Source organism: Rattus rattus, chromosome X (assembly GCF_011064425.1).
Source record: "Rattus rattus isolate New Zealand chromosome X, Rrattus_CSIRO_v1, whole genome shotgun sequence".
In the NCBI taxonomy this organism is placed as follows: Eukaryota; Metazoa; Chordata; class Mammalia; order Rodentia; family Muridae; genus Rattus; species Rattus rattus.
Window position 1 is genome coordinate 24995233 of NC_046172.1, and position 13594 is coordinate 25008826.

General features: G+C 41.8%; 1 protein-coding gene across 7 annotated transcripts; it reads left to right on the plus strand.

Moving 5' to 3' along the window:
• The first annotated feature begins 705 nt into the window (after positions 1-705).
• Piga (phosphatidylinositol glycan anchor biosynthesis class A) lies at positions 706-13594 on the plus strand. 7 transcript variants are annotated; one of them, XM_032889805.1, is made up of 8 exons: positions 717-752; positions 1141-1348; positions 2079-2246; positions 3543-4321; positions 8961-9093; positions 9920-10052; positions 10197-10403; positions 13161-13594. In XM_032889805.1, exons 4-8 carry the CDS (start codon positions 3604-3606, stop codon positions 13425-13427), a joined length of 1458 nt encoding a protein of 485 aa, XP_032745696.1. In that variant the 5' UTR covers positions 717-752; positions 1141-1348; positions 2079-2246; positions 3543-3603; the 3' UTR covers positions 13428-13594. The 7 variants fall into 7 exon arrangements, with proteins under 7 accessions (XP_032745699.1, XP_032745696.1, XP_032745702.1 ...); XM_032889811.1 differs by having other exon boundaries at positions 3543-3622; XM_032889810.1 differs by lacking the exon at positions 13161-13594 and adding an exon at positions 12740-12823.

The window sequence follows — 13594 nt, forward strand, 5'->3', positions numbered from 1 at the left end:
ACGATCAGATAGATTCTGTCCTCTTGGCTAAGCACAATCTGGCTCCAGACCTCAAGACAGTTTTGGCTGACGATTGCAACAGGTTGAGCGGGACCGTTTCAGGTTATACCTAAGATCTCCCCACCTCCACCCCACCCCCAAACACACGCACGTGCCTGGACTGTAGAGTTGTAAAACAAAATCCAAAATCTGAACTTTGGAAAGTCCTCAATCTTTGGGACATGTACAGATTGTAGATCTAAGATTCAAAGTTGATAGTTTAGTTTTGATCTGATGTGATTTTTCTTTATTTGCGTACTTGTATTCATTGCATTTAGCAATCTGTCAGAATAACAAGAATCAACATGGTTGGTTCGGCTGTGGTACGAACAGACTGGAAAACGCCCTGACCCTTATTTCCCCGCCCCCTAACCCCGCCCTCCCCGTTCCTCTAACCGGAAGGAGGCGGGGAGAGAGTGGGCTTCCTGAAAAGAGACGCCGTAACTAGGCAACCAGGGTACTTACGCCGGGGACCTTCCGCAGCTCTTAGGAGACGTGCTCCCGCGCTCGCTGACGCTACACTCCCTCGTTAGAGAGTAGGGGATGACTGGGCGTCTCTCTTCCACGTGAATTCAGAACCTCTGTGCGATTGGCTACTACGGGGGCGCGGCGCTCGGGTCGCGGACGCTTCTGATTGGTGTTTTGGAGGAGTGGGGCGGGATTCTGCTTACAGCCGCGGGAGGTCCGGACAGTGGCGGCCATGGGACTCACGGGTAAGTACGTGTCGCGTCTGTCCTTTCCAACGTTCTCGGTCCCTTCTGGACCGGGTTGGGCCGTTCTTAGAGGAGCGTGGCTGGCTGTGGAGGAGGTGAAGCCTACCCTACGTGAGGCCGAGAAGTCAGGTGCGAGGGTCTCCGTAGTCAAATGGGGCTATGGGTGCCTTGAGGGTTGGAGCTGGTTCCTAGGCTGAGTTTAGTAGAGCGAGGGACTGGAATCTCAGGACGTTTTTCCGACTCCCTTTACGTATGCACAGATTTTGCCTCATCCTGGGGTGGAGGCTCATAGACCCGGGCTGACCCTCTGGCTCTAGTGCACCCGAGATGCCTCTCAGGGAGTCATGCCTTGGGACTGGATTAAAGTATGATTCTCTTGATTTCTCAGCCCCGTCCCAGCTCCCTCTAAGGATCCTCAGGAGCTTCTACTAATAAGGGAGTTTACTGGCCATGACTGAGAATTTTGAGGACTTCTTGACTTTGTCATTTACGTTGCTTGAGTAGGGACGTTTTACAGTTTGCTTAACATGTATCGCTCGGAGAGAGAATTCACCAGATTTTTACAGCCTCTCTTCACTTATAGAAGCCAAGATTCAGTGAGTATGCGATATGTTGAGCTTTGACCCAATAAAGATTTTAGATATAATAACCTGGTGGTAGGCTGACTCAGAACATTGGAGGTCGGTGATGGGTTTTCATTTGGTTCATTATTTCTGCTCTCCTTGTCATTCACTTCTTAAAACTAAATAGGACTAAGGTCCAGGTTTAGATGACACATCACAGTAGAACAGCATTAGCCACTGAGGCTTTGCTTTCTTTTGCAAACTTGATATTTTCTTGCTTTCATTCTTTGTTTACTTATTGGTTTGTAAATTTGATCATCTCTCTACTTTTTTCCAGTTTATGTGTCAGGGTGCTCTGCATGTCTTAGCTGCCCTGGAACCCTCAATCATTTGACCCCTAAGCACATGCTTCCTTCTTGCCTCCTCACTCACTCTGCATTTATGAGACTATTTTAAATGTAGATGAATTTGTTGGAGAAAGTCAACACATACAGTTGCCAGTGTGACCTGAAACTCAGAGTTTAGGATAGTAACTCTTGACTGAGTTCTTTGTAGCCTTATAGATCTCAACTAAGGTAGATTTTTTGCCAGATCTCCAAAGCTATGGCATTAAAAGTTTAAGTATAAATAGAATGGAATATTGAATGAACACTTCATACCAGCATAGGTTTAGGGATCTCCTAAAGGAAACATTTCCTACCTTTAGATGTAGGAAAGAGCCCATACACATACATAGCCCATGTCCCGTTGCATTTCCTTTCAGAGTCCACACTGAAAGGGCACTTGTACAGGAAAGGCCTACATAAGTAAAAGAAGGATCCCAAAAAGAGAAGGGAGCAGTTTGAGTATAACTACCCTTGAATAAGGAAGGAGAAACGGGATTGTCTGCAGCATGAGCTCCAGGTAACACTTGAAGAGAGTGTTCTTAAAAGTTCTGGTTCCGGTACATTTTAATGGAAACCACAAAGCAGAATCTTGTGGGGTGCACTGGATCACTAGCTAAGCTGTGTAGCTATCATCAGCCCAGTTTCAGCGAAGAACCAGATGGTAAATATTTTAGACTCTGTGGGTCATATGATCTCTTTCAAAGCCACTCTACCATTTTAGCATAGAAGTAGCCATCCACGTAAGTGAATGGGCAAGCCAGGTTCCTGTAAAAATTTGTTCATAAAAATAGACAATGTGCCAGTATAATTAGATTTCACATCCTAGCCTGTTTTAGTATCCTTTTCTGCCTCAAGACCCAGAACAAAAGGCAGTGCTAAAAGACAACAGCCTTTTTGCTACTTTTCATGACTCTAGAATCTGCTAGACTTAGCTAGTAGTACTTTTATGCGTCTTTTCAGGGGTTGCTGCAGAAGGCTGCATTTAGCCAGTGTTCTGGCTAGAAATTGGGCACAGGTAAGAATGTAGAGGTAGCTGGGTCCCTATCTCTCTCCATGTAGCTTGTAAGCCCTTTTTCTCTCATTGTCTCCCCTATGCCCTTCTTAGCCCAGTAGCTGCATGACTTATGTGTTAACTCCAGAAATAAAAGCCATCGAACCTTTCATAGGCCGAGGTCAAAGATTTGCATGTCCCTTTTACCATGTTCTGTGGCTTACATGGTCCAAATGCAAGGAAGATTCCTAGGTGCCGTGATGCACACCTATAATCCCAGCTCTCAGGAGGCAGAGGCTGGGAATGCTGAGTTCAAGGTCGGCGTGAGCTATAAGCTAAAACTTGGCTTAAAAAGTATGTGAGAAGAGATGATAACAATAACCTGGCACAGTTTGTTCTCTCTAACTTCTTTAAGCTTTAGACTTCGCATTTATACTATATAATTAATACCTTATTTAGGTCTATATGTGAGAAAACTGCGTACCGTTGGATATATAGTGATTTAAAAGGTGATAAAGCTTAATAAGCCGATAAAAGTGATAAGAGAACCAGGGAAATGTATGGGTATATGTTTAATTATTGGAAAGAATTGGGTTTTGTAGCAAACCATTATGTACTAAGACATAACGTTTATTTCCCAGCTCAATGAACGCATTGCAGAATATCACTTTTTGTTCTATGACATCACCATGCTAACTAAGCAAGTAAGTGTTAAGTGAATAAGTTTATAGTGTGCTTTGCTTTTATTTCTAAGGGAAAAATATGCCTTAGCATTACAACTATTTCTAACAGGATATGAGATATGAAATGAGATTAGGTTTTGAGCTGATGTCCTGCTTTTCTCTTTCAGGTGACAGAAGACACATTTCTTAACAGGCTTGCTCTGAGAACTGATCGTGAACCACCTCAGCATGGCCAATAGAAGAGGAGGTGGGCAAGGCCAGCCTCCTTCAGCGTCTCCTTCCCCCGGTAGCTCTGGAAGTCTTTCCACTGATAGGACCTGCACTCATAATATATGCATGGTGTCTGACTTTTTCTACCCAAACATGGGAGGTGTGGAAAGCCACATTTACCAGCTCTCTCAGTGCCTCATTGAGAGGGGGCACAAAGTCATAACTGTCACCCATGCTTATGGAAATCGAAAGGGCGTCCGTTACCTCACCAATGGCCTCAAAGTTTACTATTTGCCTCTGAGAGTCATGTACAACCAATCTACAGCCACGACTCTCTTTCACAGTCTGCCATTGCTCAGGTACATATTTGTTCGGGAGAGAATTACGATAATCCATTCCCACAGTTCTTTCTCTGCCATGGCCCATGATGCTCTCTTCCACGCCAAGACAATGGGGCTTCAGACAGTCTTCACAGACCATTCCCTTTTTGGATTTGCTGATGTCAGCTCGGTGCTTACAAACAAGCTTCTTACTGTGTCTCTTTGTGACACAAACCACATCATTTGTGTCTCTTACACTAGTAAGGAGAACACTGTACTCAGAGCAGCACTGAATCCTGAAATAGTGTCCGTCATTCCTAACGCTGTAGATCCTACTGACTTCACTCCAGAACCATTTAGGAGGCATGATAGTGTAATAACTGTTGTTGTTGTCAGCAGACTTGTTTACAGAAAAGGTAATAACATAGTAGCTCTATTTGCATTGACAGCTTTTTTTTTTTAATTTCTTGTCAGAAACTGTTCAATACTTGTATGTGATGATTACTTGTCTTTTTATTCTGTGTGGTGGCTTTATAATGACTGGTAATTCTTGCAAGGGAAGGTCAGATAATCAGTTTATACATCTAAGAAGAGAAATGGATAAAAGCGGCTATAAATGCTGCCCCAACCTTTGAGGTTGTAATGGTTACCGAACAAAAGAAAGCCATTGACCAGATGTCCTCCAATCAGATCTTTGTAAAAATTCAGAGATCTCTGTGCAGGTAAGAATGTGCTGTGTGGCCTTTTCTTGTTTGATCACAGAAGTAATGGCTTCTTATTGCAGGCGTTTGCAAAGCACATCTGTGACGATTTCATTCAGAGATGGCCCTAATGACTATTTTCATGGCTGACTTTTGTCTTTCGTGCACCTGTACCTGGTGTTCAGAATCAGTGGGCCTTTTGGCCCCATGGATATCCCGTGGCTTGCTGGTTTTATCTACGCATATGCAAGGCACTAATATCAGCAGTCAAGTGATAAAAGAAAGGAGTAGGTGGCCTTGAGTCAAAACCTGGTTCATCGCCCATCTAGGACAGGTTACTCAATAGATCTGTGTCAGTTTTTTATTTGTCACAGCAGGAACTTTGTGAAGGTTCAGAGACAGCTCTTAAAAAGATCTTTGCCTAGGTTACTTTCCACCCCAGTCCGCCTTTATCCCTCAGGGGTATTTTGTTCTCCTTGCTGACTTTCAAGTTTCTGTGGCCCTAACGGTCCCCACTGTAGCATTTGTGTTTGTTACACATTTGAAACAACCTGCTTATTAACATAGAAATGGTCTCCCAGATGCTAGTTGAAAAAAAGCTGTCCAATAATCAGAAATATCATTTGAAGTTGCGGAGGGCAGTAACAAATACTACATAGTCCCCTTAACTATTTGACTTTTAAACATTTGTGCACACTCTGAATGTAGGGACCTTAGTTTAGAGCTCTAGGTCTTGGGATTAGCTCACTGACTGCCTAGGTCATATTGCATGGTCGCCTTCATAGAGCATACCGTTGCCACTCTGGGTTTCCTTTAAAGGGATGGGAGTGGGGCTAAAGTGTTGGGAACAATGTGCTGGGTTTTTAATTTGCTTTCAGTTTTACTCCAGTTTAGATTACCTCTCACCTGACAAGGACATTTTATTTCCCCTGATATTCATTTATTGGCTTTTCAAGCTATTTAGCTTCCATAGAAATTTGTCAGCTTATGCACTATTTAATTATTCAATACAGTCATAAGGAAAGTGGGCATCCGATGAATTTGTGCAGAAATGCCAAGAGGCTATGCTGGGCCACATGGCAATATATTCAGGAGTCGGCAAGGGCCAGTCTAGGTAGAGGTTTTAAGTAATTAAGTAAGTGGAGGTTGGTTAGAAAACTTGGACTCAGTTACATATTCTGAGGTGAAGGAAATTGTGTCATTGTATTTTATCAAGATGATATGAATGGAGTTCTGTATTTTAAACCCCTGCCGGGATATTGCTGATGTTTTTATTAGAACTTTAAAATCTTGCCCAACTTATTTTGTAATTAAATAGCTTAGCTTGGAGAGATAAAGGCGAAAGAATGATGGTGTGTGTGATTGGAAGGAGCACATTTACTCATACAAAGGTTAAACAGCCTCCGTTATCTCAGGAGTTTTAACTGTCGGAGCTAACATCAAAGTTACGGCCTTTCCTCTTTTTTTCTTTTGCCTGCCTTTCTTGCTTGCTTCTTTCTTGCTTTCTTCCCTTCTCTTTCTTTGCTTTCTTCGCTTTCTCAAGGCAGGGTTTCTCTGTGTAGCCCTGGCTGTCTTGGAACTCACTCTATAGTCCAGGCTGGCCTCGAACTTAAAAAGCTCCAACCTCCTCTGCCTCCCAAGTGCTGGGATTGAAGGCCTGTGCCACTACTGCCTGGCCCTTTCCTGATTTCAGTTCAGTTACTCAATAAATATCTACTGAAGCTTCTCCATAGGCCAGGTACCCTCCAAAATGTAACACAAGGAGGAATGCCACATCTATGGCCCAAATGTGACTAGTTATATTAATGGTCTGTTCTTCTTAATAGGGTAATTCCCTTGGGAGACGTTCAGTGGCCCAGATTTGCAAGGCCCATTGACGTAGATTAAGAGGATAAAGCTGTGTTCTCCTTGCGCAGCTTTCGTGGAGAAAAGGCTAGCTTCTGAGCCTTCTTCCTTCCATGTAGTTGTGGCTTCCCAGTGTTCTCTGTGGGTGCAGGCCACCCCAGATACTTGCTCTAGTGGTAATGACAACTTAACATTTGTATTCTGCAGTTGCTAAAGCCTGTGCATGGTACAGTACCTCACTTGCCCCAACAACTGTAGGGTAGATGTTACCTGCATGTAACAGACAAAGAAACAGTCCCAGAGAGGGTAAGTAACTCGCCCAAGGTCACACAGTAAGTAACAGATCACAAACAAGAGTTCAGCGCTTGAGTTAAGGTCTCTTTCTGTCCCTACCCTCAGTCTGGCCATTGGTATCTTAGAACATATCTGAACATTCTTTAGAACATGGTGAAGCCTGTGAGTTAAAGTCAATTTGATTCAGAAGTGGTTTTTGTCAGGTTTATGTGAATGTGATTGGCAGTCTCTTTGTGTGTCGTGTTTTGAGTCCTTTTTAGAATCTTACCTCAGGAAGCTTGTTGGTTTATATTTTATAGTAAGGAGAGAAAACCTTCTGTATTACTAGAATATATAGTAACTATAACATTAATGGGACTGACTGGCTTAGTTTCCTATAAGGTTTTAGTCAGGATTAAATGACCTAGTACATTTGTAGTAGGTTGTAAATGAACTAAGAGTTTAGTAAATGTAGCTATGACTGCTTCATTTTTTTTTATGAAGAATGGACACTTGATGTTTTCCTTTAAAGGAGGAAAATGGGAGGAGTAGGAAGCTAAATATTAAGTGGCATTAAGCCATTTCCTGGTTAGCCATTCAATAGCAAGCCTTATTCATTCAGAAAACATATGTCTAAATATATTTTTGGTGTAATAATCATTTTGAAAGTCCATTAGTGTCTGCACAAAGTGACAAAATTCTGAGCAGCTTCCAGAGACATAGGCCATTTTAGAAGCTCACAATAGCCAAAACTAAGTTTCTTATTAAGGAAAGAATCATTGGAAGAAATGATTTTCTTATGGTTTTTCTTGTTAGAAGCTTAGAGCAGAAAATGTTCCAAAAGAAGTCCTATACACAGAACGGGTGTTTTTGTCTGTGTGTTCAATATCTTAAAGAATAAAGGAGTTGCCCTTATCTGGAGTGTAGGTAGGATTTATGAAATGTACTTCTTTGGATCCCTAGTGGTTACTTCAAAGAATCAGGATGGCCATCGTGAGGGTACAAACTGAGCCTCCTCGGAGTGGTGGAGCGCCCAAGAGTTTGTTGGGTGGTGTGGTTGGGCAATGCCCTAAAACCACATCCAGCATCCAACTGTTCCCTGTAGCTGGATAAAGAGCCCTGAATGCAAAGCTTAGGGATCTGCCATTATCCACAGTGTCCACGCAAAATGAGAGATGATGTGGGTGTGTGATCTATAAAAAAGAAAATCCAGAGGAACCTTTATTCTCCAACCATGCCTTATGACTGGTTTGCTATGGTAAGGAAGATTGATGGGGAAAAATGTAGTTTGTGTCCATATGCAAATGTACAGGTGTGCGGTTTTTAATGGAATAAACCCAGTTCAGTAGATAATTTCATGTTTACTTTTGAGTGTATGGTTTGTAATTGTCGATGAGCTAAATTCCCTAATAGTGTCAGCACTCCTGTGACTTTAAACAGCAAGGTTTAAAACAGCAGGGTTTGACTTACTTTCTGTCCCCTGAGATTAAACTTGCATGTTGTATGAAAACCATTTTCTTTAAACAAAAAAAACCAAAAAACCAAAAGCAAGACTATACACACACACACACACACACACACACACACACACACACACACACACACATATATATATATATCTCCATCCATCCTTAGGTCTATGGACTATAATGACCTTACAGTCAAGGCCTTGGCACCTTCATTTACTGGTGTTCATTGTGACATTCTATGTATGAACCACCTTCTAAAGAAAATGAAGGCAGTAGTTAGACTGTAGCCCTTTTCTGTTGTAGGAAGTGGAATCATAGACCTGTTGGTTTTTATAGCTAGAGACTTTGGACCTTAGGTATACATGTCTCTGCCTTTACTAGGCCATAATGAGAGGGTGAGGTGGTTTTAAAAACTCCAAGTGGAGCTTCAGTGAGACCTAGATTTCTAATCAGCTGTGTGCTTTGGAGAAGCTGTGTTAATTAAATATCATTTTTCCAAGTAGGCTGTATGAACAAGCGAATGGCTTAAAGGCTGTAGAGTTGAGACAGGATTGTTCATGATTTGGGTATGTGGCAGTGGCAGTGCCTGTCAAAACCTGTATCTCCAACTGTTGTACTTGGGAGCCGATAGCAGTTAGGAAAGGATTTTCTGCTTGTGGCTAGTGACAGTTGCTAGTTAAAACAAGTGCATTCTCAGAGACTCTGACGAGTTTTTTTTTTTTAATGTTAAATATTAATATTTCTAATATTTAATCTTATAATTTCAGGGACTGATTTGCTTAGTGGTATAATACCTGAACTCTGTCAGAAATACCAAGAATTAAACTTCCTGATTGGAGGAGAGGGACCAAAGAGGATCATTTTGGAAGAAGTCCGGGAGAGATACCAGCTGCACGACAGGTATTCGTGGCTTCCAAGTGATGTAAAACTGGCAGTTGTTTGTTTGCTTTTGACTACATGCCTGACTTAGGTGTGCGCCTGCTTTTGTTTATAAGGCATGTTTCTGTGAGTTTTTTATCAAATAAGAAAGCTCACAGAATACACAACTGTTGTCCATTGGCTGAATATTGACTTGGGAGTGGTTGGAGGCCTGAAGAAAGGCACAGGGCTGGAGGGAGGACTTCGCTTGGAAATGGTTGCAGGTTTCCAAGACATCTTACGTTGTGGTTTAAGTGTTATGATCCAGTCATGTAAATTGCTGTACACGTACAGGTTTGGACATCTCTTGTCCTCCATAATTTCTTTAACACACAATGTGTGTATATGTGAAGTGCTGAGGATTTAAAAGGGTAATTTTTCCAATTGAGAAACAACACTTTTAACATTTAATTATGAATGTGTTATTAATATATCCATTAACCGGGCATGGTGGTGCAGGCCTTTAATCCCAATACTCAGAAGGCAGAAGGAGATGGATCTCTGTGAGTTCGAGGACAGTCAGAGCTACACAGAGGAACCATGTCATTAAACAAAACAAAACAAAAAAATTAATGTAATATTCGTTAAATACAAACTAGTTTTGGAGAAGTTGAAATCACATCATCTGAGCTGTGGCACAACGTGGTTTCAAAGTTGTTTCTATTACACTGGGGTCTGGCCTTTTGAGGTGGACAATATTAGTTCCAGTAAGAGTGACACAAATAACAGACTGGGCTTAGAAATGAAATTTGTTTTGTGGCATGACTTCTTTTTAACGCCATTCTTTCTCTCTCATTGCAAAAATTAGGGTGCAACTTTTGGGAGCTTTAGAACACAAGGATGTTAGAAATGTCCTAGTTCAAGGACATATTTTTCTTAACACCTCCCTCACGGAAGCATTCTGCATGGCAATCGTGGAAGCCGCCAGTTGTGGTTTGCAGGTGAAACACTTTAAGGGCTTCTCTCCTGGGGTTCTGTGTGTTTGCCGTCCATGCCAAACTGATATATTTTTTAGCTTGGTCTTTTGCTTTTCCTGAGAAATGATTCCGGTGGATCACGTGCTCTCTCTCTCTGGTCTTTTAAAGGTCGTCAGCACAAAGGTTGGTGGGATTCCTGAAGTCCTTCCAGAAAGTCTTATTATTTTATGTGAGCCTTCAGTAAAATCTTTGTGTGAAGGTCTGGAAAAAGCCATTTTCCAAGTGAAGTCGGGGACATTGCCTGCTCCAGAAAATATCCACAATGTAGTGAAGACTTTCTACACCTGGCGGAACGTGGCAGAGAGAACTGAAAAAGTATGTCACATGCCAGGAAAAAGTTGTCCAAATTCCTCGATCTTTCCCTGCATATTTGCTTTCTCTTACAGGCAACTTTGACCTTTGCATTTTGGTTTAAGTGTAGGAGTCCTTCAAAGTGAAAGTAGTTATTTATGCATCAAGTTTGATGCATATGCTTGGCTAATTTTCTACATAAATTACTGGCCCTGGACTCTGAAGATAGTAATAATTTCATTAAACTCTTTCTAAAGAAGTTGCCAAGGTTTCTAGGAGTTGTAGCAGTTAGAAGCAGAAAGAGCAGTAAAATCGTTGTGTTGGGGCTATTTATCATGAATTCTACAGCACATGGAGTCCCTTAGCTTAATGGTGGGTGATCGCGTGCCTTCCAAGTCGTGAATGTTGAATTAAGAATGCTTCCTGAAGGGGTTGGGATTTAGCTCAGCGGTAGAGTGCTTGCTAGCATGCAAGGCCCTGGGTTTCCCCAGCTCCGGAAAAAAAAAAAAAAAAAAAGAATGCTTCCTGAAACTCTAGTAGTCCTTTTCTTGGTGACTGATATTCTGCCAGAAAGAATTTTCATACCTTTAGGTTGATTTACTATATTAGCAATTCAAAATGTATGTGAAGATGAGAATAAATAGTGACCAGTAAGAAAGCAGCTACACAGACATGTACAGGCTTGATAGACCTCTTAGAGAGGAAGCTTGTGGGAAATGCTTCTTGATCCTGGCCTTGGGTAACATTTATTCTACTCCGTTTCATCTCTTAGCCCCCACCTTGTGTCTACCTCTTGTTCCTGTCCCCCTTCTATCTACCTCTTGTTCTTCATGTTACCACATGCCATGCTTAAGGAAATAAGTCACTTTCGTAGTATGAAGAAATCCTGTACCAGAAAGGCAGGAGAGAGCAGCTGGAGGGGTCATAGTTTAGACTTGGGTTTTATGCTATCGGTGTTAAATGTGGTGGAGGAGCAGGTTTCCAGCCTGGAGAATGTTTCTTGGTTTGAGATACAAGTTCTTATGTGTGCAATCTCTTTCTAAAACTGGGCATATGATATATGTTTCATTAGCATAAGAGGTATTGGAAACATAATTTTGACTGAAGATGTATATCAACCTATGAAAATGAAAATAGCTACCTTTGTGTTTTCTAGAAGTTGGGCTGAGTACCAGTTGCCTGTGGGGGAGCATGTGAGAATCACATGGATAGCTTCTTCAGTCTACATTCTCCATTCTTGTGTCCCCTTAACCTCCCCAACCACTCCTTAAATTCTGACTTGTCCCACGTGGAACAGAAATGCAGTTTGGATTATAGTTGGCAGGAATACTTGGCCAGACAGGTTTTTTTGGTGATCTTGGACTCCGCCCTGATTTAGAATCATAGCTCTGTAAATTGTGTTTTGACTTTGTCTTCTTACAAACCTTCAAAGACTGAGCTGTTGGTAAGCAACTCAGGAAAGAATTCTGGGGGCAGTTTATCAGTCAATGTTAAAGGCACTAGTTGGCATTTTTGTAATAATATTTTTTTCTCATAATTATGCTTTAAGAAAATAGAAAAGCATGTTATATGTTTTATTATCTCTGCTAATTCATAGTGCACATTTGATAAAAAGAAAGGAGGGCAGGCAGAAGTCTAACTAGATGGCATGATGGTTTGCACTGGGGAGACTAAGACAGGAGGATAACCATGAGTTCCAGGCCAAACTGGGCTGTACGAGTTCCAGGATAGTTTTATACTGCCCTATGTCAAAAGGCCAGACAAAGAGAAAAAAAGTAAATTCTCATTTTTAATAGTCATGTTCCCTCTGTAGTGGTAAATGATTTATTACCTAAAATAATAAATTAATTGACCTCTAGTAAAGATGGAGAAACAGGTTATTTTGTCTTTTAACTGAAGGACATTTTGATCCTTTTCAGTTCCTTGTAGTTTGACTGAGTTACTTGGAAAAGTAAATAGGAAAATTGTAATCTCAGTACTCTCAAGGCAGCTAACAAAATGCAGTTGAAGGCTTCCTCAGCTATCTAGTGAATTTAAGGTAAAAAGAAAAAGCTAAGAGTTCTTGCTAGAAGCAAACAGGTTTTCCAGTTACAGTCTGTCTACCTCAGCATCAGCATCTTTCTGATTAAACTGTTTGTAAAGTCAGTAGACTTGAAGAACTAGATTAACATATTCCAGGCCGTTTGAAGGCCCCTGACCCCCAGAAGAGTTTACACTGACCATTGTGACTTTCTCAGATTTACCAGGAGACACTTTGCATGTGTAATGTTTCCAGGATGTGGGATCAGGGGGGTTGCACAAAGCTAGGCATGGACTCCTTGTTCATAGCCCACCTCACTTTGTCTTCCCCTTCTCTGCAGCTCAGCATCCTGTTCTGTCTTCTTCCTGCTTGTAGTGTACGAGCTGCTTCTCTGTAGTGTCACCATCCGTAAGCAGTCCAGTGTGGTGATTGTGTGTGCTGTTTGGTAAGCATGTATGAGAGCTTTCTCCACATGGTCAGAGCACTGGACTAACTCAGTAGTGTGCCTACCGAAAAGCCCTCTGGCCTTATAGGACTTTGGTTTTCTAGTATTCTGGCGACCGTCACCTGTTCTATAGGTCATTTGTTGTTTAGCCCAGAATGAAGTCAATGGTAAGCATTGTTCTAAATAACAACAAATATGGGGTGATTTGTCTCTACCCATGTTTGCCAGTTGCTCCTGGTCAATGTGGGTCACAGGTTAACCTTTATTACAGTCATGTGGTGGCTCAGAGTGCCCATTGTCACCTTCTTTCTTCCAGGTGTATGAGCGAGTGTCAAAGGAAACCGTGTTGCCAATGCACAAGAGATTGGACAGGCTCATCTCTCACTGTGGCCCAGTGACAGGCTACATTTTTGCTTTGCTGGCCGTGCTCAGCTATCTCTTCCTCATTTTCCTGCAATGGATGACTCCAGACTCTGTCATTGATGTTGCAATAGATGCTACTGGGCCAAGGAGAGCCTGGACTCATCAGTGGCCTCGTGATAAGAAAAGAGATGAGAATGATAAAGTATCCAAAAGCAGGTAGAAGCAAGCCCAAATTAACAAGTCCTATTAGATACTTGCAATAGTCCTGTTAGCATTTGAAAATAATTTTGCTCATTGTTTTTGGGTTTTCGAGTTGGTTTTGTAAATTATGCTACCTCTGTATCGTTCACTTTTGTTTTTGAAAAAAGATACTTATGCAATTCCTGA

What these genes read in the sequence shown, in the direction of transcription:
- Piga (XM_032889808.1), top strand. Translation starts at nt 3,604, where the DNA reads ATGGCCAATAGAAGAGGAGGTGGGCAAGGCCAGCCTCCTTCAGCGTCT. An exon ending in AGATACCAGCTGCACGACAG is followed by an intron (nt 9,094 to 9,919) that starts GTATTCGTGGCT and finishes TGCAAAAATTAG; the next exon opens with GGTGCAACTTTTGGGAGCTT. An exon ending in TGGCAGAGAGAACTGAAAAA is followed by an intron (nt 10,404 to 13,160) that starts GTATGTCACATG and finishes TCTTTCTTCCAG; the next exon opens with GTGTATGAGCGAGTGTCAAA.